Here is a 27,385-nt window from a genome sequence, read left to right as displayed (position 1 = left end):
GGCCACAGCCCTGCTTGGGGAACCATCCCATGGTGGTGTATAGCAGAGGAAGATCCCCTGGGGGCGGGGGCGGCCACAGCACCAAGGCCAAGTACCAAAGGCCAAGTCTGCTGATTACCAATAACACAGGGAATGGTATGGCCCCCGGAGCCCTCTGGTGTGCCCTGAACTCCGGGAAGACCTCCTGGATTCTCTCTATGCTCTCAATGGAGTGACCTTCGACTTGAACCTGCGGTGGCCGGACCTAGATGAAGCCTGGCCCATGTTCTCAGAGTGAGTGCGTCTAGCTTGAAGGGAAGCCTCTCTTCAGTGCCTTCCTGCCATTTGACCACCACGCATCCCAAGCAAGCTCCAAACTCAGCCTCCAGTCCCATCAGTTCTTCCCTCCTTGCTGTCTGAGCCTCTGATTCTCCACCTCCCCAGACTTCTATTTTCCCGGCACGATCTGTCCTGTCACATGATGCTGCATAGACTGCACACTCACTAAAGAGTCGTTGGATGGTTGGGGTGGAGGGTTAGAAGGACGAGCGCATGGTGGCTATTAGGACGAGTGGTGGGCAAGGCTCGTGGATGGATGGAGAGGGGGATGCACACATGAGGATGGAAGGGTGGGGAGGTGGGAAGGCGGGAGCGGAAGCGAAATGAGTGGGTGGGTGGAAAGATGGGATGTCCTGCCGCTGAGCACCACGACCACTGCTGGAAAGAGGCCCGTGGTCCCCCTGCCACCTTCCCTTGCAGGTCTTGCTGCCCCAGCCGGACCCAGGGAAGAAGACCCAGAAAGACCAAAGACTCCCCAAAGCAGGTGCCTCTGCCCAACTTCATTCTGATTTGCCTCTTCTCCGTCTCTGCTGGGCCCCACAGGATAGGCAGTAGCTGAGGAGACAGACAGACAGACAGACAGAGAGGCCGGCATGTAGACCTGGGGACTGGGTAGCCACAGGACAAGAAAGGGCTCGTAGTCCTAAGGTGGTGAGGATATCGGGGAGAGAAGGGGGCCACTGGCACCATCTGCGGGAGCCATGGGGCCCAGGAGAGGAGGAGGCGGTGGGGAGGGTAACCGGAAGCGTGTAGGATGCACATCAAGGAAACAACCTCCGTTGGACAATTTGCAAACGTCTCAGTTCATTCAGTTGGAGAGATTGAAGAGTCAGGTTTCTGGGTTCAAATCCCAGCTCTGCCCCTAATAACCAAGGCCCTTGGCAAGGTACTTGCCCTGCCTTGCAGGGTGATTGTGAGGAAGTGTAGAGACAGCCTGCGTGTAGCACAGAGCAAGGCCCCTGGCCACGTGCTCCGTAAGTGGTAGCTCATGGCCATTGTCATTCCCCAATCTCCCTCTACACTCCACCAGCTTCCTAGCACCAGGTACGGATACCATGAGGACTCAGCCTGTGCCCAGAAGGGGGAGCACACTGCAACGCCACCTGTTAAGTGCGGTGATGCAGCCATGCACGGAGGAACAGGGGAGCCTGGAGACCGCTTCTCAGGAGAGGTGACCCTTAGCTGCTGTCGGTCTGTTTAAGCTTTCACCACAACTCTGCAAGGCAGGCGTTATTATTCCCATTTTACAGACAAGAAAACTGAGACCCAGAGAATTTCAGGGGGCAGGGTCAGAGGAGACGGTGGGAAGTAGAAACCAGATCACTGCAGAAGACGCAGGGGAGGCAGGGAGGGGGGGACAGAAAAGAGCACTGAGAAGCACTACTGCTCCCTGACCAAGATCAAAGCTGGGGCCTCCCCTCCACCTGGGGCGATGTTAACATTCTGATTCCTGGGCCCTGAATCAATATTCCTTTAGATTTAGTAAGTTCCTTGGATTAGGTCTGTGGCCTCTCCCACCCACCTGGTTGGCAAATTGGTGCTGAGAGCAGTGATGGCTTTGGGGCTTCTCTGCAGATCTCAGCCACACATGGAAACCCCACAGCAGTCCAGCCAGAGGAGCTGCACACTAGCCAAACCAGCTGTCTGCAAGATGCACCCAGGGAAGACTGGTTAGCTGGACTCCCCAGGTCCCAGCAACAAAGGCACCTTCCTCCCTTTTTGGAAAAGAAAAGAGAAGATCCCAGGAGCCTCAGGTCCTCCCAGGGCATGTGGGAACCAGCAGGGGAGGAACTTCAGCAAGCCCAGGAGAAAGGAGCCCCAAGAACTGGGATCTGCCTGGAGATTTCAACACCCAGCATCCAGGGACAGGGAGAGGGGTCTGAGGGGGCTCCAAAGGAGGTGATAGGCACAGAGGCCAAGGGCAGAAGGATTCTTCCCAGTGCGGAGGGGACTCATGAAGGGGGAGCAGAACAGGGTCATGTCCATAGGCTACTGGCCTCCAGCCCTACAGGGACAATAGAGGACACAATGTCAGGGAACCAGCAGGAGTGGGAGGTGCCTAGCATTCCAGGGGAGCCCGGGGTCCTTTGGGGCCTGGGAACAAAGGAAGACTTCACCCCAGAGAAACCACAAGAGGAAACAGGAGAGACCAGTGTGACCAGGAGGAAGGAGCAAGCAGAAGTGGCCTTGCAGGATGTGGTCAAGGTGAGAGCAGTTGAGCTCTGTACCTGTCTCCTTTCCCCTCTCTAACCTGGCCCCCAGGTGGGAGTCTTCAGTGGTCCGGGGGGAGGGGTGCGTTCCAGCCCGCAGATAATTCTGACTGGTCTGCACAGGGTTATTATTCTCTGAGAAGGTCTTCTTCAGGTCACCACAGTCCCTGCCTCTCCCTACGGCCTCACGGCAAGCCCACTTTATTCACCAGTACTACCTGCCTGGCTCCTGCAGGCCCTGGAGTCTGAGACCGCCCCCCGTCCCCAAACAGTTCTTTGGGGGCAATGACAGGTTCTCAAGTTCGGTAGCCCTCATTATTGGCGGATTTCCCACCAATGTCTAAGTTCTGCTGTTGCACATCCCACCAAGCGGCTCTGGTTGTAGATGTTTCTTCTGGAGATCCCCAAGATCAATTTCAAGCCTTCCTTCCACCTTCTTTGTATCCTTGAGCTCTGTAACTTTTATCCCTCAGCAAAGGAAGAAATCTTTCACCTGTTCCTCTGTCTCTCATTTTCCTGTTCCTGTTGCACAGTCCCCTCTCACTCTCTTGAATTGTGATCATCATCCTCTCCCAGGGGCAGTCAGAGCCGGGCTTCTCAGCTCCCAGTGCTGTCCTCAGTCCAGCCCTCCACCCAAGGGCTATCTCGCATGGCCCTGGGGTCTCATGGGGATGTTTGTCAGGTCACACCCGGGGCTGGGATCTCTGCCCTCCTCCTTCAGCTTCCCTCTCCTTTCCTTTACCTCCCACCCCAAGAGCCTGAGACGTGGGCTCCGGAAGACCGAGGAGCGGGCGCAGCACCAGGAGCAGCTGCTGAAGGAGAAGGAAGGGGAGCTGCGGACACTACAGGAGCGGCTCAGCAGGTAACCTTGGCAACCTTGGCAACTGCTGCCAGGTGGGCAGCAGAGGCCAGCAGGACAGGAGGCGCTCCCCGGCGCCCGCTCACCTTCATGGTCACACCAGCAAGCGGCTTCTGAGCGTCTCTGGTACATCAGGCCCTGTGCTGGGCACAGCTTCGGGACACTGAGGCATTCAGGGCACTACTCCTGGGGCTCCTGGAGGAGCTCCCACCGACCCCTCCCCTCCCCTTGGCAGACCCTCCCTCACTGGCCTTCCCAACAGCCTGCAGTAGGGGTGCATGCCTCCTGTCCCTCCCTCCCCTCCCACACTCACCTTTATCTCTCTGCTGCCTCTTCCACTGCCCTTCCCCTCTCTCCCAGTCTCCCTCCCCGCCCCTCCACACTCCTGCCCCTTCAGTGTCCACCTTTCCTCTTGTCCTCTGTCTCTCATTTTCCTGTTCCCTGTTGCACAGTCTTCTTTCACTCTCTTAATGCATAATCATCATCGTAACTATCATGTACTGAGCGTTTACTATGTCCCCGGCACTGTTGTAGGCGTTTCTTCCCAACACACTTATAAGATAAGTTCTCTAAGAATTTCCATTGTATAGATAGGAAAACTGAGGCTTAAAGGTGCCACACAATTCACCCAGTGTCACTAGTGGAGGAGCTGAGGTCTACACCCTGGTAGATGATTCCAGAACCTGTGGGCTTAAAGACGGGCCCTCCGCCAATATTTTGAGTGCCTGTATTTATTTCATTCTGCCTCCCCCTCAGCTACTCTCACCTCCACCTTCTCCAACTTCCTGTCATTACATTAACTGCAAGGGCCCAGAGAACACTTTCTCAGTGTCCGAGTTTCTCTTTCATAATTTTAAAAAATACCTCTGCTATGCAAAGATCTTCCTTGGTCTGACTTGGTCTCTCTGTCCCTCTCTCCCTTAGCTCTGTGTGCCCCAGTCAGTTCACCTGCCCCTGACTCTTGCACATGGCTGACACCTGCCCCAGGGCCAGAGGGGCAGCCTGAACCCCATCAGAGCCTGGGTAGCTGTGATTCAGACTGAATCATGGAGCGGTTTACTGACTCTTTGTTTCAAAGGCTGAGAGACACTATAGGCCCGGAAACCAACCCAAAAAGGCCCCCAGGGGCTCCTCCCACCAGACACTCAGCTGAGCCTGGCGGTTTGGTCAGCAAGGATTCCCATGATTCAGGCCCTAGGTGAATGCAGAGGCCTTGCCCACCCAGAGGCCTTCTCTGGGAATCAAGACAGGCTGGAGGAAGCAGCTGGGAGGCTCCAAGGAGACAACCAGGCCCAGGCTGCTCCCTCAGCTGGGGGAGCCCCGACTATTCTCCACCTGTCATCCAGTCCATTATCCACAGATACTCAGAGCTGCGCCAGGCCTGTTCTGTGTGCCAGAAATCCTCTTGCGGACAAAACAGACCAAATGCCTGTCCTTGTGGAGCTTACCTTCTAGTGCAGAAAGCAATCTGTAAACACGATAAGCAGGTTAATTACGTAGAATGTCAGATGTGACAAGTTCTAGGAAGATAAAAATAAAGCAGCGAATGGGAGTGTCGGGGTGATATTAAATGAGGCGACACAGCCAGGGAAGGCCTCCCTGAAAAAGTGATATTTGAGTTAAAAACTTGAAGCAAATGAGGAATGGGCTGTTTGGGCATGTGGTAGAACATTCCAGGCAGAGGAAGAGCAAGAGCAAGGGCCCTGAGGCAGGAATGGGCATGGCAGATCCTAGGAATATCACGGAGGTTCAGGGGAGTAGAGGAGGGAGAGGAGGTAGGGGGAGGTCAGCTGGGTAACAGGAGACCACAGGTCATCAAAAGGACCTTGGCATTGACTCAGAGTGAGATAGGAGCCACTGAGAGTTCAGCGCAGAGGGAGATGTGACTATTTGCTTTAAGGTTAAGTAGGTTTGCATTTTTTTTAAACAATTCAGTGGGTTTTAGTGTATTCATGAAATTGTGCATCCATCACCACAATCAGTTTTAGGACATTTTAATCAGCCCAGAGAGAAACCCTGTACCATTAGCATCCACTGCCCACTTCCTCCCAACCCCCCAGCCCTAGGCAACTACTGATTTGTCCCCATAGATGTGCCTATTCTGGACTGATCTGTGCTTTCAAGGGCTCGAGCCCGCTGCTCTGTGGAGCCAGTCTGTAAGGAACCAAGGTGGAAGCAGGGACAGCGATGAGGAAGGGGAGGGCAGGGGTGCCTCTGAATGCTCTCTGGTCGTGGAGGTGCAGAGAAGCTGCGAGACTCTGGATTCACCATGAGCTGGGGCTTCCTGGGGGGAGAGGGAAACACAGAGTCAGGAATGACTCATTTTCCAGCCTGACCAGCTGGAAAGCTAGAGTCACAGCTGACGGTGTGCTGTGGCAGGGCTCGCTTGTGGGGAAAGTTCAGGAGTTGAGGGGAGAGCATGCCAAGTCTGAGACACCCCTTAGGCATGCCAGTGGAGCTGTTGAGCAGACAGCTGAGTGTGGAGCTCAGAGAAGCCTGGGCTGGGGATCTGCAGGAGAGTTGTCAGAATGCAGATAGCAGGACAGAAGCTCCTGTGACCAGGAGGGATCCTCCTGGGATCCAGACACTCAGGAGGGACACATCACTCCAGGGAAAAGGGGCCATGGGCATCAAGCTGGGGGCGACTGTTTCACTACCGCTGGATTGAAGTGCCAGGGAGCCCACTCGGTCAGCAGATAGTATATTGTGACTCTCCTGTGGCCATGAGCATGGTGACAGCAGTGAATAGAACAGTCAGTGTCTGCTCTCACAGACCTGGGGACACAGACACTAGATCAACAAATAGGAATAGGATGTCAGGTAGTCATGGGCGCTGTTAAAAAAAATCAGTCCAGGGAAGGGGACAGAGACAGGAGATTTAGAGTCACGCAAATTCACCTAGATTTAGAGTCATGGGGTTCCTCTCTGAGGAGGTGACAGTTGAGGAGAAACCCCAGCCACTGGGAAAATGACCGTGCAAAGACCGTGGGAGGAGTGCTCCAGGCAGGAGCACCAGCAAAGGCAAAATCCCAGAAGTGCACTTGGAATCAAGCAAGCCCATGTGGCTGGGGCGGACAGAGACTCCCTGTGCTATGGAAGGCTGGAACAGAGTCTTGAGCAGGAAGTGGAGAGCCCCATGGGTTTCAGGACTACTTTGTCTGTGGTGTGGAGAATAGACAGAAGGTGGGCAGGCTAGAGCCCTTTGGGCACAGAGCCCCAGGCTGGACACATAGGGAAGACACAGTGGGCCAGCTAAGCCTGGCCTCAGGCCTTAGCAGACCAACCAGGGGCTATGAAAACACAGTTGGAACTGAGCTGTGGGGCACCTAGTACCCACTTCCTAGCTTTCTGGCTGTGGTACCTTGAGAAATTGGCCTTCCCTCTCTGGCCTCTGGTCCTTGATTTGCAAAAGGAGACAGTTGGATCTCTAAAGTTCCTCCTTCCAGCTCAGATGCTCTGTGGGACCATCTTTCCAAGTAGGTAGGTTTCCTCTGCCCCTGGATAAGACCTCAAAGCAAAAGTGATTAGGGCAAGTATAAGTGGAAGAGGTCCTCAGACAGAATTAGGCAGACATCACACTTCTCCCCACCCCGCCCCCCATTGAGCTCCTTTGGGGCACACCAGGGGCTCATGAGGATCTATCCCTTGCTCCCACCTGCTGCCCACTCAGCACTTGTGCCATAAACCACTGGCGACCAGGCCCTGCACGGACAAAAGTATGGGGAGGCCAGTTGGGGAGGCCAATAGAGCTTATGGCCCAACAGGCCTGCGTCCAGATTTCTTCTCCCTCCACATATCAAACAGTGTGACCCTGGGCAAGTGTTATTTCCTCTCTGAAGCTCTATTTTCTTTCCTGTAAAATTATGACCATATCACCTGTCTGCCATATTTGTGAAAATTAAATGAAATAGGGCATAAAGCACTAAGCTCGGGGGCTGGCGTGTAACAGGTGCTCTAGACTTTAATTCCTCCCGTGTCCTCTCCTGCACCAGGAGTGTCTGTCAGCCCCTGCTGGAAATACTTCAGTGGCTTCCCATTGCACTGAGGTTCAAGTCCACTCCTCCTGGGGCCAGTGAGGGAGACAGCCCTGCCCCTTTCCACCTCATCTCTTGCCTACCCCCACCTCCTGCAACTTCATGGTATCCCAGCTTCCCTAGTCTTCTTTCAGTTCCTCAAACAAGCAAGTTCTTGCCAACTTGCAGACCTTTCCATGTGACCTTTGCTGGCTCTGCTTGGCGGACTTCTCATCTCTTACATCTGCTTAAAGGTCACCTTGTCTAAGAAGCCTTTCCTGAACACCCTCTCGAGCCTCTATCCGCCCCTCATTTATCTCCGTCACACACTTAGCTTAATTATGCTATTGGTTTATCACTTGTTTTGACCACTGTCCCCAACACACTATAAGCTCCACCAGGAGCCGTAGGCACTGCTGTATTCCTGGCATCTCAAACAGCCATTGGCACACAGATGGTGCTTAATAAGTGTTCCCTCCCACCTCAAAGACACACACTAACCACGGTTTTCACATTGGGACCTGCATTGGCCACACCAAAGGCCCTGGGATCAGTGTGCAAGTAAACTAGCTCAGGAAAATCAAATACCAATATTAAGAAACAAGGACACTGAAGGCCAAGATGTTCATTAAAATAAACACAGCCCTGGTCCAGTGCCCAAGCACAAGAACACCCTTCCTTAAAGCTGCAGGGACTGGTCTTTTTGGAATTATGGTGGATCTCTGTTGTCAGTTTGACTTTACAGCCTACCCAGCTTTCTTCTCTGAGGTGTGCTACATGGCAGTGTTGTAAAAATTCATAATTCGGTTCATTGGCAAGCCTCCTGCGAGCCTCAAACACACTGAAGCCCAGGGGTGTGGCCATGCGTGTGTGTGCGTGCGCACACACACCCCCCACACACACACCCTGAGGTCACAGGATGTGCACCCACCTTTGCAACACCCTCCTCATCTGAGTGATGGAGGGTGGGGCTGGGACTTTCTTATTTCTAGTGCAGCAGATTTCTTGGAACCTTCTAAGAAGCCACCAAAGACCAAAAAAAGAGGCAAGAATAGAGCTGAGGAGATTCTAAGCCCAAACTGAAACAAAAATTTAAGGAAGCCATATGTTTAACATTATTTTCTTAATTGAAAAGATGATGTACCATAATTTTTCAAAATATTTTAAAACCTGAAAATATCCCCTAAGTCCTCCACCAGTTACCCCACTCCCAAACCAACTGTTGTTCTCAGCTGGGCAAAGCCCATCCAGCCTGGGTTGCCAGATACCCCCCTTCCCTCCAGAGAGCTGCTGCAATTGTGGGCATGCCTTTCAAGAAAATTACATTTTAAGATGGAAATGTTAAAAAAGGAAAGAAAAGAAATACAACCAATGGAGATGTTGGCTCACCTTCTCTAAAGAAACACAGGAGGCTATACCCTGTTTTCATTCCTCTGGACGGTTGGTAAGGAGTCAGCCTATAGATGGCATGCTATCCGTGGTGTTCAGCTTGGTGTGTGGTATGGCGTGTTTTATGTGTGTGTATGTGTGGCATGGGAGGGCATGGAGGTATGGAGAATGTATGCAGTGTGTGTGTGTGGAAGGGAGTGTGTGTGTGTGTGTGTGTGTGTGTGTGCGTGCACGCATCAGCTGTAGGAGGTACCACCAGCTTCCCCCCAGGAGCTCCCTGTCAGGTAGAGGCCCAGCCTAGCTTGGTCACAGATGCTGGGAACTGAGTCTTCCTTCTGTGCCCAGGTGTCAGGAAGAGAGGGCCCGGCTACAGACAGAGCTGGAGCAGAATCAGCAGGAGGCTGAGAGGAGGGATGCCATGTATGAGAAGGAGCTTGGAGGGCAGCGGGACCTGGTCCACGCCATGAAGACGAGGGTGCTGGAACTGATTCAGTAAGGGTGGACACAGCAGGGCAGGACTGCAGAGGAGGGGATGATATGGGATGTAGAGACTGGGCGATGAAAATTCTACTCCGCTGAGAACTGTCGAGCAGAACTTTAATATATGCTAACTCATCTTCTTTTAGCCGCCCCAGCTGTTCTCCTCATATCACAGATGAGGAAACTGAGGGTCAGAGACGCTGACTTGGACACCAAGGACACACCGCATATAAATTGCATGGATTCCTCTAGCTCTAAGGCACGCCACCACTCCAACACAGCCCCACATACACACATACCTACTAAGGTTAGGGGAAGGGAAAAGAGCCCATAGATGGAGAAGGATTTGAGAGAAGAAAAAGGGAGGTTAACCAAGAGATAATCATATGTGCTACCCCTGACTGCCTGGTAGACTTCCTGAGACCACTGGGCCTGTGGGCCATCCCAGGTCAGCTGCCCTAGGTACGAGAGAGCTCACCAGGATGGATTCCAAACCACTAAACCACTGAGCAATGGAGGAGGTGTGTAAAACCTGGTTTCCGCCCTTCAGTCTAGTAGGGAACTAATGCTATACTTTGACCCAGTTCAGGAAGCAGGACAGCATTGGACTTGGGTTTCATTAGAATTGGAGGGTCACTGAGGGATCATCCAGGACTAAATCCTCTTGCAAAAAATCCAAGTGATATTAAAGATGAAAGAAGGGAGAAGTCAACCTGGAAAGAAGAAACAAAGAATTTAAGAATGACCTCCTCTACAGAGCTGTCAATGGGGAGAAAGGGAGATATAAAAAATTAGCCATGTATCTCACAAAAGAATTTAAGGTAGCCAACAATAAAAGACATATACATATGATTGTTAAGAAAAATAGATGAAATGGAAGAGGAAACATTCATACTTTTGAGGGATTAGGATTAGGGTTAAAACTTAGCTCTGAGCATCTTGGCAGAATCAAAAATGGAAACACAGTAAGTTGCCTAAATGTCACTATGCATTCCAAGGAAATATACCAGTTCATCAGGAAAGAAAATTTTTTTTCCTGTGTTAAAGAAACTCATCACAAGATCCCAAGATACATAATATAATATCCCTTGCAGAAGCATCATGGAAAATATGGCCCTGAGCACAAAGTGGGCAGGCAAGCTATAGAGGCTGATTTCTGCATCAAGATGGTAGACAACACATCATCTGCTTTCCATCCTGAGATCTCAGTAGAATGATTGTAAAAATAAATAAATAAATAAATAAATAAATAAATAAATAAATAAATAAAACTTCTAATAGAGAGAAAGGTGGAGGAGCCAACCACAGATAAGAGATTTCAGCTAATTTGCAGAAGCCAGAAAATGGATGAAGAAGTAGAGACCGGATTTAGCCCAAGTTAGAACTTCAGGGACCAGAGACACTAGGAACACAGATGACAGAAATGAGATAAGGGACAGCAATCAGGAATATTGACCGATGAAGTCATTGGAAAGATCAGTGTATACCCCCTGCTTTCAGCCTGCTTCCCCAACTTCAGAATATCAACCCTGAGGGGTCTATCTCCCAGGCAAATAATTAAAACTTCCTTCTCTAAACAAAGTTAAATGCCCCAAATAAACAACAGTGTGTTCTGGCATTTGACAGTCTGATGCGGCAGTTAGCTTCCTGCCCCATCCTTCCTAAAGAGAAGCCACAAGTCAACCACCCCTGTCCACTGTTGAAGCTCCAGCAGCTTAAACATGAAATCATGACCATGGATCCTCAGATGTTTGAGAAGAGTCTAGAACATAGAAGCAGAGACAAAGGTAAACAAAAAAGATTGGTCTCTTATGCAACAGGATAATGTGAAAAGTGACCTACAAAAAATGAGAAATGTTCTTGGAAATTAAAAATATCTCTGAAATTTTAACTCGAGGATGGGAAAAGGAAGAGGAGGCTATCTCTCAAAATGTAGAATAAAAGGCACAAAAAGATGGAATACATGAAAGAGATAGTTAGAAACATAAAGAATGATTCCAAGAGATTCACTATCTCACTATCTCTTCTCCAACTGATAAGAATTCAAAAAAAGAAAAGAGAGAGAGAGAGAGAATATCAGATAAAAGTATGAGAGACTTTCCAGGCTCTAATGGTTGCAGATCTTCAGATGTAAAGATTTCACTGAGTGACCAGCACAATAAGTGAAAGGGAGCAAAACCCACATTGAGATACACTGTTGTGAAATCGCCATAAAACAAAGATGAGGACAATATACTCAAAGACACGTCACCTATAAAGGAAGTAGGACACAGAAAAACATGTTAAGAATCAATGGTGCAATACTTTCAAGTTCTGAGGAAAGCTAACTTTTGCCCTAGAATTCTAGATCCAGCCAAACTATAAAACAAGTAGAGAAGGTGATATGGGAAAAGACATTTTTCAGAAAGACAGGTTATAGAAAATTTACCTCCCACAGGGCCCTTCTTGGGAAGTTAATTAAGGATGTGCTTCGGAAAAACAAGGAAGTAAGCTTGGCTTACCAAGAAAGGAGAAGATGTGGAATTCAGGAAACAGTAGCTCTAGCCCGGGAGAGAAGAAAAGGGAATTTCCAAGATGACAAGTGGCTGGCAAACCCAAGGAGCAGTACATCCAGGCTGAAACAGAAGTACTGAGGAGGGAGGTCTCAGGGGAAAAAGAGAATCAATGCCATACCTGATATGATGAAGAATTTATTGAGGAGAGGGAATAATTAGGCTGTGTTAAAGGCAAGCCATGCAAGGACTTTGCAAGGAGCAAAGAAAGGCAATTAAAAAGTCCTGGAAAAACAAAAAATTTCCAAGGAAATGTTTAGAACACATCTTAGCTCTCCTTGAAGCAATATGCTTATATATTTTCTAATAATATAAATACTATTTATTGGTTTTTTTCAATGTTAGAATCAACCTAAAGACAAAGCACAGTAAACAATTGTGATTATAGAACAAATGTAAATGTTATTACCTAAACAACATTAAGTACACAAAATAGAAGCCAATAGAAATTTCTGTGAAGATGGAAATGTTCTATACTCGCCCTGTCCAATACAGCAGCTACCAGTCACATGTAGTGACCGAGTACCTCAAATGTGTCTGATGTGACTGAGGAACTGAAGTGCTAATTTTAGTTAATTTTAGTTAAATGAAATATGAAGTTAAGTAGCCCCATGTGCCTAGTGGCTACCATATTGGACATAGCAGGAATAGATAACAAGTAGGAGGTGGATGAAGGAGGCCAACCGAAGAGGAAGTGATGCTGGTATCATCATATTACAGAATGGCAGTCAGGATGCTATCTGTGCTCCACAGAATGAGTGAGAAAGAAATGTGTGAGTATATTCTGTAAAACTACAGTAGTAATAGAGGAACCAAAAATAGGGATATAACCGCATGGGGAGGAAGGAGGTGGAGTTCAGTGGGGATGGTAATAAACAAGCTAAGTCCTCTGACATCAAGGTAAGGAGCTCTGTAGATGTTCTCTCTTGATATATCAAAAAAAAAAAGAGGATATGAGCATATTACTTAAGTGTAAAGAGAAAAGCGACAAGTGTAAGAGGTGGTTTGCCATTGAGAATGGAAGGAGTAGGGAGGGTGTCTATTTCCTTTTGATATAAGTTCTTCTGCACTGTTGGATTTTTAAATCGTGTGTATATATCATCTTGATAAAAAAAAAAAGACTTTAAACCCACATTCCTAAACATCCTTTAAAAAAAAAAACAACAGTAAAGATAGTTTTGCAGGAGTATAACATACATAAATACAAGGGGGGTTATATCAAGTGCCAAATAAAAGACAAGGGCATCGTAAGAAACTTATGGGGGCTTCTATGATCAGGGAACACTCCTTGGAGGAGGTGGGATATGGAGGTTCTTAAATAATGGATCGAGGTTGTATTGGGGGAGGGGACTGGGGTGTCACCATCCATCTTCCCAAAGACTGCAGACTCATTCACCTCTTATGTGTGTGTGTCTCTCATGATCTCTTCATTTCTTTCCTTCTCTGTCACTATGTCTCTCTCTCCGTCTTTCTCTGTATTTTTCTCTCCCTCTCTGTGTCTCTGTCCCTGACTGTCTCCACATCTTTTTCTCCTGGCCTTTCCCTCTCTCTCTACATTTATCTCCCTACCTACCACTCTGTCTCTGTCTCCCTCTCCAACCCCCTGACTTCCTTTTCTTGTTTCTGTGTGTGTGTATCTCTGTATGACTCTCTCTCTCTGTCTCTCTCTCTCTCTTTCTCGCTCTTCCTTTGGTCTCTGTGTTTCTCTTTCTCCCGGTCTCGGTATCTCTACCTGTGTCATCTCCATCCTCCTGGTGTGTGTGTGTGTGTGTGTGTGTGTGTGTGTGTGTGTGTGTGTCCCCACCTCCATCCACTCATCAGAGAGAAGGATGACCTGTGGCAGAAGGTCCAGCATCTCTCTTCCATGGCCCCCGGATGCTGTGTTGACTGCAGCAAGGTCTTTGGCCGGCTGTCTCGGCGGTACCCATGCAGGTAATGGGAGAGCACAGAATTTTTCCTCTGGGACAGCCCTGCTTCCACCAGCCCACAGCACTCTACCCTCTCTGGGAAGGGAGGTGTCACAGGAACTGGGCTTTCATGAAAGCCACGTAAAGCTGGCCATTCACTTTGCACAACACTTAGCATAGACATGAGCTAGAACAGTGGAAAGGAGTCAGACAAGCAACAGTGTCTGGAAGATGGGACTGTGCCAGCCTTCCAAGAAGAGACTGATTAACAGGCTCCTGGTCTGGGAGAGATCTCCTGTACAGAGGAAGCTGCTCCCCTCATCTTCCTCCAGGAACATGGTGGCAGGACCAGCCATGAGAGAGAGGGAGGGGGGCCAGCAGGAGAACCTGTCATTGCCATTTAGAGGACTCTGGAGGGGGTGGGGCACTGGGACGCCCTTAGGAAAGGGGAGGCCTCCTGAGACACACTGCTCTGATGGGAGATGAGAAACGTGCTTCCCTCCCCCAAACACATCCCTGAGCTCCCCACTCTTCCCACCTCTGCTCCTAGGCTCTGCGGAGGCCTGGTTTGCCATGCCTGCTCTGTGGATTACAAGAAGAGAGGGCGCCACTGCCCACCCTGCTCCCAGAAGGGAGCAGCTCAGTTCGACCAATGAGATCACCCAGGAATGGCCACCCACCCCATCCCGTCAGCTCCCTCCCCTCTGCCCTTCCCACCCCTCTGGTCTGACCTGTCCTGCCTTCTGGAAGTTGGTGACCTAAGGTGGACAGCACTTGTGTGCGCATTCTGTAGTGTGGGAGTGGAAGGAGTCAGGCTGGCAGGCAGGAGGCAGGAGGCAGGTTGAAGCCCTGCATCCACCATCCATGAGCTGGGCGACTTGAGAGAGCTCACAGCTGTCTGGGCTTCTTCTGTAAGTGAGGGAGCTGGGCACCATCCTCTCTAAAGTTCCTCCAGGCTCAGAATGTCCTTGACCAAGAAGAAGACCCAGGGACCCTGACATTTCCCACACTCCCACCTCACCCAGCCCACTGCTCACCACACTCAGGAGCATCCTGTCTGCTTTGAAGGTCTGCTTTTGTTGTGTTTTTGTCTTTAACATCTTTCCTGAGTTACTATTGACATTTAACACACTTCACATAAATTGTACAATTTGATGAGTTTTCACTTTAATATATACCCATGACACCATCACCATACTCAAAATAATGAACATCATTCCCATCATTCCCCAAATTTCTTCATGCCCTTTGTAACCTCTCCCTCCTCCTCCTCTCTCCCCGGCACCCACTTATTTGCTTTCTATCACTGGAGACTAGTTTTCCAGAATTTTATATAAATGGAATCCTAATTATACACTCTCTATTGTCTGCCTTCAATAGTCCCTTTTTACTATTGAGTAGTATTCCACTGCATGGATATACCACAATTTGTTTACACATGCAACTGTTGCCTGACATTTGGATTATTTCCAGTTTGAGACTGTTACAAATACATTTCCTATAACCATTTGTGTACAAATCTTTGCATAGACGTTTACTTTTTTTTTTAAGATTTTTGTTTTTTAAAGTAATCTGTACACCCAATGTGGGGCTTAAACTCACAATTCCAAGATCAAGAGTTGCATGCTCTATCCACTGAGCCAGCCAGGTGCCCCTAGACCTTTGCTTTTATTTCTCTTGGGTAAATACCTAGGAATGAAATTGCCAGGTCATATGATAAGTATATGCTTAACTTTTAAGAAACTGCTGAGTTGTTCCCAAAAGAGTTGTGTGTTGGCCCCTCCCACCAGCAGTGTGTGGGAGGGCCAGCCGCTTTGCAGAGCATCTGGTTTAGTGGGCAGGAGAGGAGGCTCAGACATGAGGCTTGAGCCTCTCTGTCCTGCCCTTCCAACCACTGTGGTGACTTGGTCAGTCCCCAGTTGTGAGTGCCTGGACGGAGGAGCTGAGACTAGGTAACTCTCTATGCAGTGCTCACTCAACTAAACTTTAGTAAAGATAGTTATGAAGATTTGTGTACCTTCATGGTACAAGATCATATCCCCTGACTGCCCAAGAAGTCTTACACAAATTCTGTGTCATTCCCTGGACTCCCAATTGTGGTGCTTCTGAGGATACTGTTTCAGAAGAAGCACAGGCCCCACTCTGTACCAGATAGGGATTAGCTGCCCTATCTGGGCTCCAGGGCAGACTCTGTGGCCCCAAATAGGCATGCGTGCTATTATCCCCGTCCCCTCTGCCTCACACAGACTGCCAGAGCCTCTGCAGCAGTTGGGCAACCTTGTGGCTCTGACCAGCGCCTGTGGACCGCCTCTTGGGGTCAGGGACACCCAGAGTTGCATCCCATTACCATAGCATGGAGCAAGAGTTTTGCAATAGCAGTTCCTGCCCTGGAGAGCTGGTAAGAACTTCTCCTTAGCAAAAGCTACAACAAGGTGAGGGGCACGGAATGGAGGGAGTGGAGGGGGGCAGGGCTGGGGCTCTGGAGCAATCAGGGCAATAAAATCACCCCTACCCTAAAGGACAGCGGTCCCTTGTTAAGGATTAGAGTTGCTCAGATAGTTTTATTAGGTTCTTACTATAGTGGACGACATCATGTTCTAGTTGAACTCCAGTGTCGAGTTCAGGCATGCCCGATGAACTGATGGGAGAGAAGAGAGGTAGCAGAAGCCAATGTTCAAAGAGAAGACAAGATGCTCCTGGACAAGAACTCATCGGAAGGAAATCAGGGGCCAGAAATGGGGGAGCTTGACCTTCTCCCCGTTTGGGTGGGATGGAAGGGCTATGCTGAGGACCAGTCTCTAGCTCAACACTGCCCCCCAAAGAGTCCACACCAACTCCAATGAAGAGCACAAAAGCTCCACAAAGACATTAGAAGAGCTTGTTAGACCTTGGGGAATCCTCTGGCGGAAGGTTCCACAAGGGTCACCAAGGGTACCGGTCCTTCAGCAGTGACTCCAGCACACATGTCTAGCGCAGCCCAGGAGACATTCCCAACAGACCCCCTCAAAATTCCTGGAGAGCACCTTACAGGGGGATGAAGCCCTGAATGAGCACAGAGGGTTTAAGCCAGTGCTATTTGGGTTTACTGCTATTGATGTGACTATTGACTATTACTGCTATTGATGTGGTGGGAAATTTTGGCAACATAATTATTTCTTTCAATTAGATGTCATTCAGATCCTCCAATGTTCATCAATCCCCCTACTTTGTCAAATATATATATATATTATATATATATATAATATATATAGTCTGTATATATTTATTTATGTTTATATTTTTATATGTATATTACTTATTATATATAAAATCCCTGCTTTGAAGAACCTCACAGTGGGGAGGAGGGAGAAGCCAGAGATTACAAAACCCCTAACTGAAGCCATGATAGAGGTAAGCCTAAGGGTGTGGACAACACAGAAAGGGCTGCATTCCATACAGGTCATGACTGGGCTGAATCTAAAAGGAAAAAGGAGAGGTGCCTGGGTGGCTCAGTTAGTTAAGCATCTGACTCTTGATTTCCACTCAGGTCACGATCTCGAGGTTTGTGAGTTCGAGCCCTGCGTCAGGCTCTGTGCTGATGGTGTGGAGCCTGCTTGGGATTCTCTCTCTGTCCCCACCCTACTTGTGTGCACTCTCTCTCAAAATAAGTAAACTTTAAAAAAAATTTTAATTTTGTAATGTTTACTTTTGAGAGAGAAAAAGAGAGAGACAGACAGAGCAAGAGGGGGAGGGGCAGAGAGAGAGAGAGAGAGAGAGAGGGACACGCAGATTATGAAGCAGGCTCCAGGCTCTGAGCTGTAGGCACAGAGCCCAACATGGGGCTCAAACTCGCAAACTGCGAGATCATGACCCGAGCCGAAGTTGGATGCTTAACTGACTGGCCCACCCAGGCACCCCAAACTTAAAAAACTTTTTAAAGGAAATGGACAGTTGACCAGACCAAGAGGGTAAGGAAGAACCTTCCAAGGGGAAGGGAAATGCATGCCAGGCTCTGTGGGGGAACCAAACAGCTCTTTGGGGAACTGCAAGTAGTTCCCTGTGGCTGTAGTTAAGGGGTCAGGGGGATGTGGCCAGCAACAAGGCTGGAGAAGTACACAAGGTCACATGCAGGGGCACCAGTTGCCCATAATCGGGAGATGGGCTCTACCTGAGGTCAATGGGGGTCCTCCAAGTGTTTTAAAAGGAAAAGAACACGATCAAATTCACACTTTTGGAAGATGGTTCTGAGAGCAGAGTAGAGGAGGGTTTAAAGGGGAAAGATCTGAGGCCGAGATCACTTAGGAGAATAGTTGTAGCTGTCGTGGTGGTGGGGACGGTGATCTAGTGGTATTGGTGATTAGTAGTAGTAGGAACAGCAGTAGCAAACGGTGCCAAGCACCATTCCAAGTGCTTTATAAATATAGACTCATTTAATCTGCATGACAACACTCTAACATGCAGTAGGTGTTTTCAACAGCCCCATTTTCCAGATGATGAGACTGAGACCCAGTGAGACTAAATAACCTCCCCAAGGTCTACAGTCCAGCTCCAGAATCCACAGCTATTGCATGAGGACTGCGGTGTTGCCTAACACTGTCAGTGAAGATGGCGATAATCAAGAGATGCTAAAGAGATAGCCTCTGAGACAGGGGTGTGCGAGGGGCGGGCCGTTCCGGTTGGGCAGATGCCCGGCTAGGAGGGTGGGGTCAGAATTCCACGAGACTGGTTTTCTACCTGCTCAGCTTGCAGCACCTGTGGAGCCTCAGCAGAAAATTCAAGAGGTGGCCCCGTGAGGAGTTGGAGCTTAGGCGAGAAGTGCAGGAGGTGAGTCAGGAGCAAAAGGTATGGGAGATCCTGGCCCTTACTGGGTGGCCGTTGAAGCCAACGGGGGCAGGTGGGCTGGCCTGGGGAGGGCAGGGAGAGAGGAGGACCCAGGCAGAGCCCAGAGGAACATCCAGATTTGAGGAATGAATTGAGAAATAATGCCCCAAAGTGAGACGAAGAGAGGTGCAGGAGAAATAAAAAAAGAATGAGGTCAAGGGGATTAAGTGCTACAGAGGTGAAATAAAACTTGAACAATAACCATTTCACTGTAAATACAGTTACAGGGCATGCAACGGGGGGGGAATATTTTAACATAATTGGCAGACATGAGTAGATGGGGTAAGGGGCCCTTTTGTAAACTGACAACGGGAGAATAAATTGATACAGTCTTTTTCTTGAAGTATGGTTGACATATAATGTTATATTACTTTCAGGCGTACAACACGGTGGTGTGGACAATTCTGTACATCACGCCCTGCTCATCACGGTAAGTAGAGCCCCCGTAAGCTGGTACAGCCTTATCAAAATTTAAACATGCACAGATATGACCCAGCAAAATTATAATTAAGTCACACATACAATCCTACAAGTTCCCAAAGACCTGCGCCCAAAGATGCTCGTAGCAAAATTTAAATACTCGTCCATAAGGTAATTATCGAATAAATCGTGATACATCCGCACCACGGGCCAGTATCTGTCACTGAAAAGAGAAAGATGGATCTACACGCACTGATGTGTTAATAGGTCCGCGACAGCGTGTTAAGGTGCAGGATGGTACATCTAGTTAACTATCACTTGTTTTAGGGAAGGAAGGAAGGAAAACATGCTTGTATATGCATGGGGAAAAGTCTGGAAAGATGGACACAAGGTATATGTGAATCTAAGGATGGAAAGAGTCCTTCCTGTTTGACTTCAGATGCTTCTGTGGTGCCTCTATTCTTTACCATAGTCCTGCTTTGTTTTTCCAATATTAAAGTGGCTTGATTTCAGAAAAGGGCTTATTGGAGGCCATGGCCTGAGGTCATTGGTAATGTTGGCAAGAGCTGCGTCAGCAGAGCGGTGGGAAGGGAGCTAGCTGCAGCGGGCTGAGCGGTGAACAAGAGGTGGCGAGGTGAAGACAGTCCCCGCTTTCTCCAGAAGTCTGCCTGTGAGGAGGGCACTAGGGGAGTGGTAGCCGGAGGGGTCCTCCGACAGAGGGAGGGTGAGCTCAGGGAAAGGGATGGGGGATGGGGCAGAGAGGCCGGGAGGCAGGACCCTCGAGGATGTGAGAGGCAGTGTGTTCCACAGACAGTGCAGGAATTTACCAGAAAGAGAAGGAGGGACACTTCTCACGCTGACTCTACAAGGAAGGAAGAAGGTGTGCAACAAGGGCACGCAAGCCTGTTCACGGGGACCGGGGTCGCCCGCATCTTCCTTGTAAAGAAGGAGGTGCAGTTTCCGCACGCTCGGCGACAGAGGTAGACTAGGCATACTTCCACCTTCAGACTGGCAGCCTCCTCCAGCAGCCATTAGACTTTCAGGTAGGCATGAAAATCCCCAGCGCTCATCACAGAATCTCCAGGCGGATCCTGGGCCTGGAGTCAGAGTCTCCGGACAGACCTCATTCCTCCGAGGGAACTCTCCCCCTGGCAGGCCTCCTGGAATTCACCCTGGGCAACTCCAGGTTCGAGGTTTCCCCATAAAGTCCACTTCACTCTTTTTCCTGTCCGACAGCCCTGACTGCTTCCAGCCCTGAGTCACAGAGGAGGTACCAGTGACCACTCCAATCACAACAGCAGCTGTAGCGGCGACAGCAGGTAAGTGAGTGTTCGGGCTGAGGGCCGCCGGGGGCATTTTTCTGATGGACGTGACTTTGAAACTTCAGTCTCCTCCACGGAGCCCCCGAGAACTGGGGTGATGAGTTTTCGAGCTAAAGCTAACAAAATCTTCACCCGGACAGCATATGGTACAAAAGAACTTACTGCAAGTGTGAGAGACTCTGTATCTGCACCGTCCAACGTGATAGCCACGCGTGGCTCTTGAACCCTTGAAAGATGGCTGCTATGACTGAGGAACTAAATGTTTTGTTTCACTTTAACTCACGTTAAGTAGCTCCATGTGTCTAGTGGCTATCGTACTGGACAATGCAGGTCTAGAACAATCGCCTCATCTTCCAACGGGCCACATCAAGGCCCAGAGAGAATTGACTTGTCTTAGTTCACCCTGACCAGCAGCAGCAGACCCAGCCTGTTCTTTATTCACCCCAACATCCATATGCAGGTGGTAGGTTCAGGGGAAATGAAATCAACCCAGTGGACGTCAAGAAGCTGGCAGGTGGGGAAATGTCAAATCTGGGCTCCCCCTACCGGGCGCCTGGGTGGCTCAGTCGGTTAAGCATCCGACTTCGGCTCAGGTCATGATGTCACGGTCTGTGAGTTCGAGCCCCGCGTCGGGCTGTGCTGACCGCTCAGAGCCTGGAGCCTGTTTCAGATTCTGTGTCTCCCTCTCTCTCTCTGACCCTCCCCCGTTCATGCTTTGTCTCTCTCTGTCTCAAAAATAAATAAACATTAAAAAAAAATTTAAAAAAAATCTGGGCTCCCCTTTTGACACCTTTTCATTTAGTTGTCTGGGACAGAGAGGTACCTAACAGAGCTCAGAAACCTGAGGCTAGGATCCGGCCCCTTGTTAACAGTGGAAAGAATACAGGATTTAAGGTCCGGTAAAAAACATTGCTTAAAAATTGTTTAAGAGGCACCTGGGTGGCTCAGTCAGATGAGCGTCCAACTTCAGCTCAGGTCATGATCTCGCAGTTCGTGAGTCCAAGCCCCACATTGGGCTCACTGCTGTCAGCCTGTCAGCACAGAGCCCACTTCAGATCCTCTGTCCCCCTCTCTCTGTCCTTCCCCACTTGCACTCTCCCAAAAATAAATACATTTTTTAAAAAAATTGTTTAAAACCCAGTTCCCTGCGTCACTCTGACGAAGTTGCTTAACTCCCAGAGTCCAGTTTCCTCATTCACCAAATGTGTACTTCATGGGTTTGTTGAGAGGATTAAATGTACAGATTCTTTTTTTTTTTTTTAAGATTTTATGTTTAAGTACTCTTCACACCCAACATGGGGTTCAAACTCACAACCCGGAGATCAAGAGTTGTTTACTCCACTGTCTGAGCCAGACAGGCGCCCCTAAAATACAAATTCTGGAAAGCACTTTTCCCAGGAGCTGGACCCTGGTAGGCACTCAACATTATAGCTAATGTGACTATTGTTATCCAGGTCAGAGAAAGTGAAGATGTACATCAGAGTCAGCCTGGAAAGCCTACCCGCTGCTTTTCCTTGCTTGGGGGTATAGTGGAGAGACGTCATCGTATAGTTGATACACTATTTCAGTAATAAAGATCACAATGATAGGGGCGCCTGGGTGGCTCACTCGGTTAAGCGTCCGACTTCGGCTCAGGTCATGATCTCACAGTCTGTGAGTTCGAGCCCCGCTTTGTGCTCTGTGCTGACAGCTCAGAGCTTGGAGCCTGCTTCGGATTCTGTGTCTCCCTCTCTCTCTGCCCCTCCCTTGCTCACGCTCTGTCTCTCTCTCTCTCAAAAATAAATAAACATGAAAAAAATTTTTTTAAAAAATCACGAGGACAAAGGCTAACATTACGCTTTCTGTATGTCTTAAGAATTTTACGGGTAATTCTTCAGTCAATCCTCAGGACAACCTGACGAGTTAGATGCTATCGTTGGTCTCATCTTACAGATGAGTAAACTGAGACTTGGAAAGGAAAAGTCACTTGCCTAGAGCTGCTCGGCTAGCAGAATCCTTATCCTGCTTTCATGTTCCTCCCTCCGTGTATAACGAGCTTCTGTCTGATTTTGGCATCACCTGGTCAGGAGTCACTGCGTTCTTCTCCGGCATGGGAAAGGGAAGGGTGACGAAGAATGTGTGCTAAACAGTTGGACTCAGAGGTTCTTTTGTAGGGGCAGGCAGCCTGGGTGAGTCTGCTGCAGGCTTTGAGAATATTCTGCAGGGACACACGGACTAACAGGCTAGGGTAAGGCGTAGTGGAGGGGATGGAGGTCTCGTTTGCTGGGGTGGGGGCTTGGGAGGGAGCCGTGAATTCCTGTTCACTGCTCTGCCCGTGTTCATCCTCTCCATTGTAATCGATAGCCAATGTGACAAAACCTATTCCTAGTGCCACCCAACACTGCTTTCAAAACTGTTTGGACTTGGATACGTTGTTAATTTTTCCCGAAAGGCTTTCTTTCCAAATCCGATGGTCTTGGCTCCAAAGACGGTAGCTACAGCAGAGCCAATCCCAAGTGTACAAGCCGAGAAAGAACCGCAATGCCCTTAAAGGAGCCCCTGGTCAGGGCAGATGGTTGGGCAGGGAGGTGAAAGACAAGAGAGTGGGCCCCCCCCCTTGGGGGTGGGAGTTCTCACAGGGATGTGACATGGAGAAGGAATCTGTGAGGCTTTAAGGGTTCCTGGGGTGAATGGGATGGGACAGGAGGCAGGAGGAAACGATCTCTGTCGTCTTCATGAGTCACTCTCCTTTGAGATGTGAAAGAGGTTCATGAGCCGGGAGCTGCCCGAGGCAGCTGGAGTGTGGAGAGAGTCAGACAAGGCAGCTGAAAGAACCAGGGGCTGCTGAGACCAGGGCAAAGGTGAGATAAACCCATGCTGTCCTGGGCAAACCGCTGCCTTTGTGTGGGCCTCAATTGCCTCATCTGTGAAATGGAAAAGATTGTCTAGAAAATACCATATGTCCCTTACCAATATGGAACTCTACCGGTCCAGAAAATTACTTGTGATCCGAGAGCTGACCTGGGAATTAATTATTCAAGTTATCAAAAGTATCCAGCACCCTGAGGACTCCACCCTAGAATTGAGCAATCTAAATCCTCCGCTCACTTCCTCCACTGTGTTCTCACCACAGCCGCCCTGTCAGTCAGGCACATCTGCCCTCCTGGACGCATCGCACTGTACAGGTGAAAGTCCCAGACTCCTGGTAAGTCTTGGAACACCTACCCTCTCACCTTCCAGAATGTTTCTGTTCTCTATTCTTCTTAACACCCAGCCTCTGTTTATCCCAGACACCTGTCCCCACCCTGGGTGGACTTTATCCATTTTTAGGCCTCCCTGCCCCCAAAGGGAGAGCTTCTGCCCTTCATCCCTACACCTCTCTCCAACAACCACTTAGGGCAACTCTCTTCACACCCCCTTCCCTTCCTAACTCAGTGAGCTCTCCTGCTTTGGCTAGGATTGGGTCTGAGGAAGGGACAGACATTGCTGAGTTCCACCCCCCACCCCATCCACTATATTAAATGCAAATATGTGTGGATTATATTTATAGAGAGAAAAAATGCTAAAATTGTATTGAGATGATTGAATTTTCCATTGCTGTTGAAAAGATTGCCTTCAATGTTTGGGATCTTATAAATGTCTCCGTTTTATAGCATTTTCATAAAATAAATTGGACTCATCCCATCTGTGGAGTTTCTGAATGGCCATGAGTCATCAAGGGAATGGCCATCTCACTCAATGAGGGAGTCTCCTGCTTGTTCACCGAGAACAGGACTGGGTGGTCAGTAGCAGCTAGCCAGTTCAAAGGCGTTTGGTTTATCATTCCTGCAAGGGCTGTAGATTTCATTCTGGGTCTACAGAGTAGCTAAGAAAGCACTGCACAAAACAGCAAATGATGGGAGTCAACCGTATACAGTCTGACTTCATGAGATCTTGAGAACTTAGCTTAGAAGTATATTTAATATATGAGGTATGGTTTTTTTTCATGAAGCAGGTCTGTAGACTGTAAGTAGCATGTGGAGATGTCCACACCTACTTGGAATCCTGGCTGCAGCACTTGTAGGCTCTGTGACCCTGGGCTGGTTTTTGTGCCTCTCTGGGCCTCTCTTCTCATCTGTAAACAGGGGCTAATCATATCTATTTGTAACCATCAAGGGAGATCACGTACCTATGAGGCACACAGCAGATCTCAGATATGTTAACTCCCTGCCCTTAGTTTTTCCCTTTAACTGTCAAAACATCCTCCCTAGAGATTGGTAAATTGAAAACCCAACAGGCAACAACAAACCTCGTCCCCCCATCTCCCAGTGGCTGGGGGTCATTGCCCTGGCCTGGTTCTCTTTCCCGAGTCCTCTACCTTCTATCCTGATTTGCGGGGTCTCCCTCTGGACCCTCCAACTGACACTTTGTGGAAGTACAGCTGAGCACTGGATTATCCAGAATGAGGGCATATCTGTGAAATATACTTGACTGCTGCCTGTCCTGTCCTGATAGGGAAGTTTCTGTGGCCACCGTAGCCCTGTCTTCTCACAGCCAATGCTCATAACTGGAGGGAGGAAGGGGTCTCCTCTGTGGGCACAAGTTCTGCATCCACTTTCAAAAATGGGCCTTCTCTTAGGTCACTTGTTTCCCTTGAGAGCACCTTTGATCATCAGTTCCCAGAGGCGACCTACCCTTGACCTTGTGACTTCCTTGGATGTGACCCTGGGATAAACATGCTCTTGACTATGGGACTGCGGAGCCAATGACTTGCAGGTCTTGCCAACAACCATGGCTGAGCCAGCTGTACCATCTGCCTATCCCACAACCACCTTCTCCTCCTGGCCAGACAGGGCACCACCACCAGCACAGACTGATCGAATCTGCTCTGTGCGTGGTCTCCATGGGCTAAGAGGCTAACTTAACTGACCTCCATCATCTAGGCAAAAAAGTAATAACCTCTCAGGAAAGTGAAGGCTAAGAATTCTGTCCCTCTAGGGGAAAGGGCATTACCTTTCTGGTGTCTCTTATCCCTACCCAGCTTTCTTCTTTACTATGTGTGATTGACAATAACAGACTTTCTTCCGTTAAAGAGAAAAGCTCCCTGGGAGTTTCGTTGTTGATGCTATTGTTTTACTATTTGTATTTGCTTTTCAATGTATTTGCCCTTTGGTTATTTTTTTTCTGGTTGAGATATAATTCACACACTGTCAAAGTCACCCACTTCCAATGTACAACCCGTGGTTCTTAATATATGCACAAAGTTATACAATCATCACCACTGTCTGATTCCTGAACACTTTTATCACCTTGAAAAGAGAGCCCGTACTCATTAATATTCCCCTCCCTCCAGCCCCTGGCAACCACAGATCTGCTTTCTGTCTTTACTGATTTGCCTATTCCTTCATACATGGACTCATCCAGTATGAAGCCTTTTATGTCTGGCTTTTTTCACTTGGAATAATGTTTTCAAGATTCACTCACGTTGTAGCATAGATCAGTACTTCATTTCTTTTTGTGGTTGAATAATATTGCCTTGTTTGTATAGACCACAATTTGTTTATCCTTTAATTGGATGATGGACATTTGGATTGTTTCCACTTTTTGGCTATTATGCTGCTATGAACATCTGTGTACAACTTTTTGTGTGGACATATGTTTTCAATTCCCTTGGGTACATGTCTAGAAGTAAAATTGCTGGGTCACTGGTAACTGTGTTTAACTTTTTGAACAACTGCCAGACTGTTTTCCAAGGTAGCTGCACCATGTTACATTCCCACTTACAATGTATAAGGGGTCCAATTTCTCCACATCCTTGTCAACATCGTTGCTGTCCATCTTGTTTTATTATGGTGATCCTAGTTAGTATTGAAGTAATTCCAGAACCATTTACTTTATGTTTTTTCTCTTTGACACTGGTTCCATTTTGAGGTGGGTCACAGACTTGCATACGGTCACAGGATGGTCATACCTCGGTATAAAGAAATGGCACAATGGTGACATATTTTGTGGCTCAAAAGCAACTAATTTGGTAGCTAGTCTATTTTAATTTACTTCCTGTTTGAAAACTGGGTTCATATTTCAGAGTGACTGCAGCTTCCTCCAGAGGCAGGCTTTGGGCTATCCCCGTAACAAGGGCAGAGCCAAGAGAAGTGGGTTTACCTGGGGAGAGTCTGGGGGTGCTGGGGAGTCAATGATGGATGAAGGCACTCCCTAGCAGGACAGAGAGTATCCCCACCAGAACTGGAAAGCCACCAAAACAAGGATAGTGTGTCTCCACCTGTCTTCTCTGCTTCCTGCTGCCTCTGCTCCTCATGCTGGGAGCACGCTGGCTTTCTCTGCTCACCTCTGCATGACACAATATGGCTCCTTAGAGCTCCCAAGACACTCTGTTTCATTGCCACCCACTTGGAGAATCAATCAGCCGCCTGCTTAGGATTTTTAATATATTTTTTTCCAAACTACACAAATACTCCCACTGCAGGTCTCCTGCATTCTGAAAGGAAAATACTGGGCTGTACCGAGTAAACTCTCCTTCTTCTAGCTCAAGTATCTTGCAACTGTATGCTGTTACCGCTAAATCTGTTTCCCCGCACACTTCTTTTAAATAACTTTCAAAAAGTTGGACAAAGGGCTTCCTCCCTCAGCTTTATAGTCAAACCTTGATCTTTTTCTAGTGGTCAAACCCAACTGGATTGCCTGCTTCATCCCCCAGATCAAGAACTAAATGGTACCTCATGTTTCTGACATTAAATTCAGCCTCAACAGCCAGACATGCTCACCACTGAAGAATCCAAGACATGCTCTATAGGGATTATTTGAAGGGAAGTTTCAACAATGTTTTGGGTGATGGTGGTGTCGTGGAAAGTGCTCAGAACCTCTCTGGCTTTGAAGGGAACTATACTCTTCATGCAATGTACCACTTATCACTAAGTAAATGAGTCTCAAAACCCTAGAGCCACTATTTCCTAACATGAAACTTGCTTGCATGTAATATACAAGCCAAAGCGAAGAGTCAGAGGTTTATGGGCAAACAGGGTAGAGTCTGGGGAGATGTTCCTGTGCAGTAACTCTCACCTCTCTTCTCTAGGCCAGGA

At 48.6% G+C, this 27,385-nt stretch overlaps 1 protein-coding gene and 1 long non-coding RNA gene across 2 annotated transcripts in view; one reads left to right on the top strand and one right to left on the bottom strand.

Annotated features, from left to right (window-relative positions):
* RUFY4 (RUN and FYVE domain containing 4) overlaps positions 1–14,465 on the top strand; it is a 19,230-nt gene extending 4,765 nt beyond the window's left edge. Inside the window, exons 6-13 of the mRNA XM_047082539.1 lie at positions 130–273; positions 739–802; positions 1,349–1,489; positions 1,894–2,523; positions 3,284–3,390; positions 9,135–9,281; positions 13,643–13,753; positions 14,279–14,465. Coding sequence (XP_046938495.1) covers positions 130–273; positions 739–802; positions 1,349–1,489; positions 1,894–2,523; positions 3,284–3,390; positions 9,135–9,281; positions 13,643–13,753; positions 14,279–14,384 — 1,450 coding nt within the window. The 3' untranslated portion in view covers positions 14,385–14,465. The remainder of the gene's footprint in view (positions 1–129; positions 274–738; positions 803–1,348; positions 1,490–1,893; positions 2,524–3,283; positions 3,391–9,134; positions 9,282–13,642; positions 13,754–14,278) is intronic.
* LOC124514499 (uncharacterized) lies at positions 5,366–27,385 on the bottom strand. Its single transcript, XR_006962618.1, has 3 exons — positions 26,073–27,385; positions 6,749–6,895; positions 5,366–5,671 (listed from the first exon to the last, which is right to left on the bottom strand). It is a non-coding gene; the product is annotated as an uncharacterized LOC124514499 (long non-coding RNA).

This window comes from Lynx rufus, unplaced genomic scaffold (genome assembly GCF_022079265.1).
Source record: "Lynx rufus isolate CCGP_SWC_20201006 ecotype Redwood Valley unplaced genomic scaffold, mLynRuf1.p SCAF_2, whole genome shotgun sequence".
Classification (NCBI taxonomy): Eukaryota; Metazoa; Chordata; class Mammalia; order Carnivora; family Felidae; genus Lynx; species Lynx rufus.
Note: the sequence above shows the minus strand (reverse complement) of the source record. Positions and strands in the feature narration are given on the sequence as shown.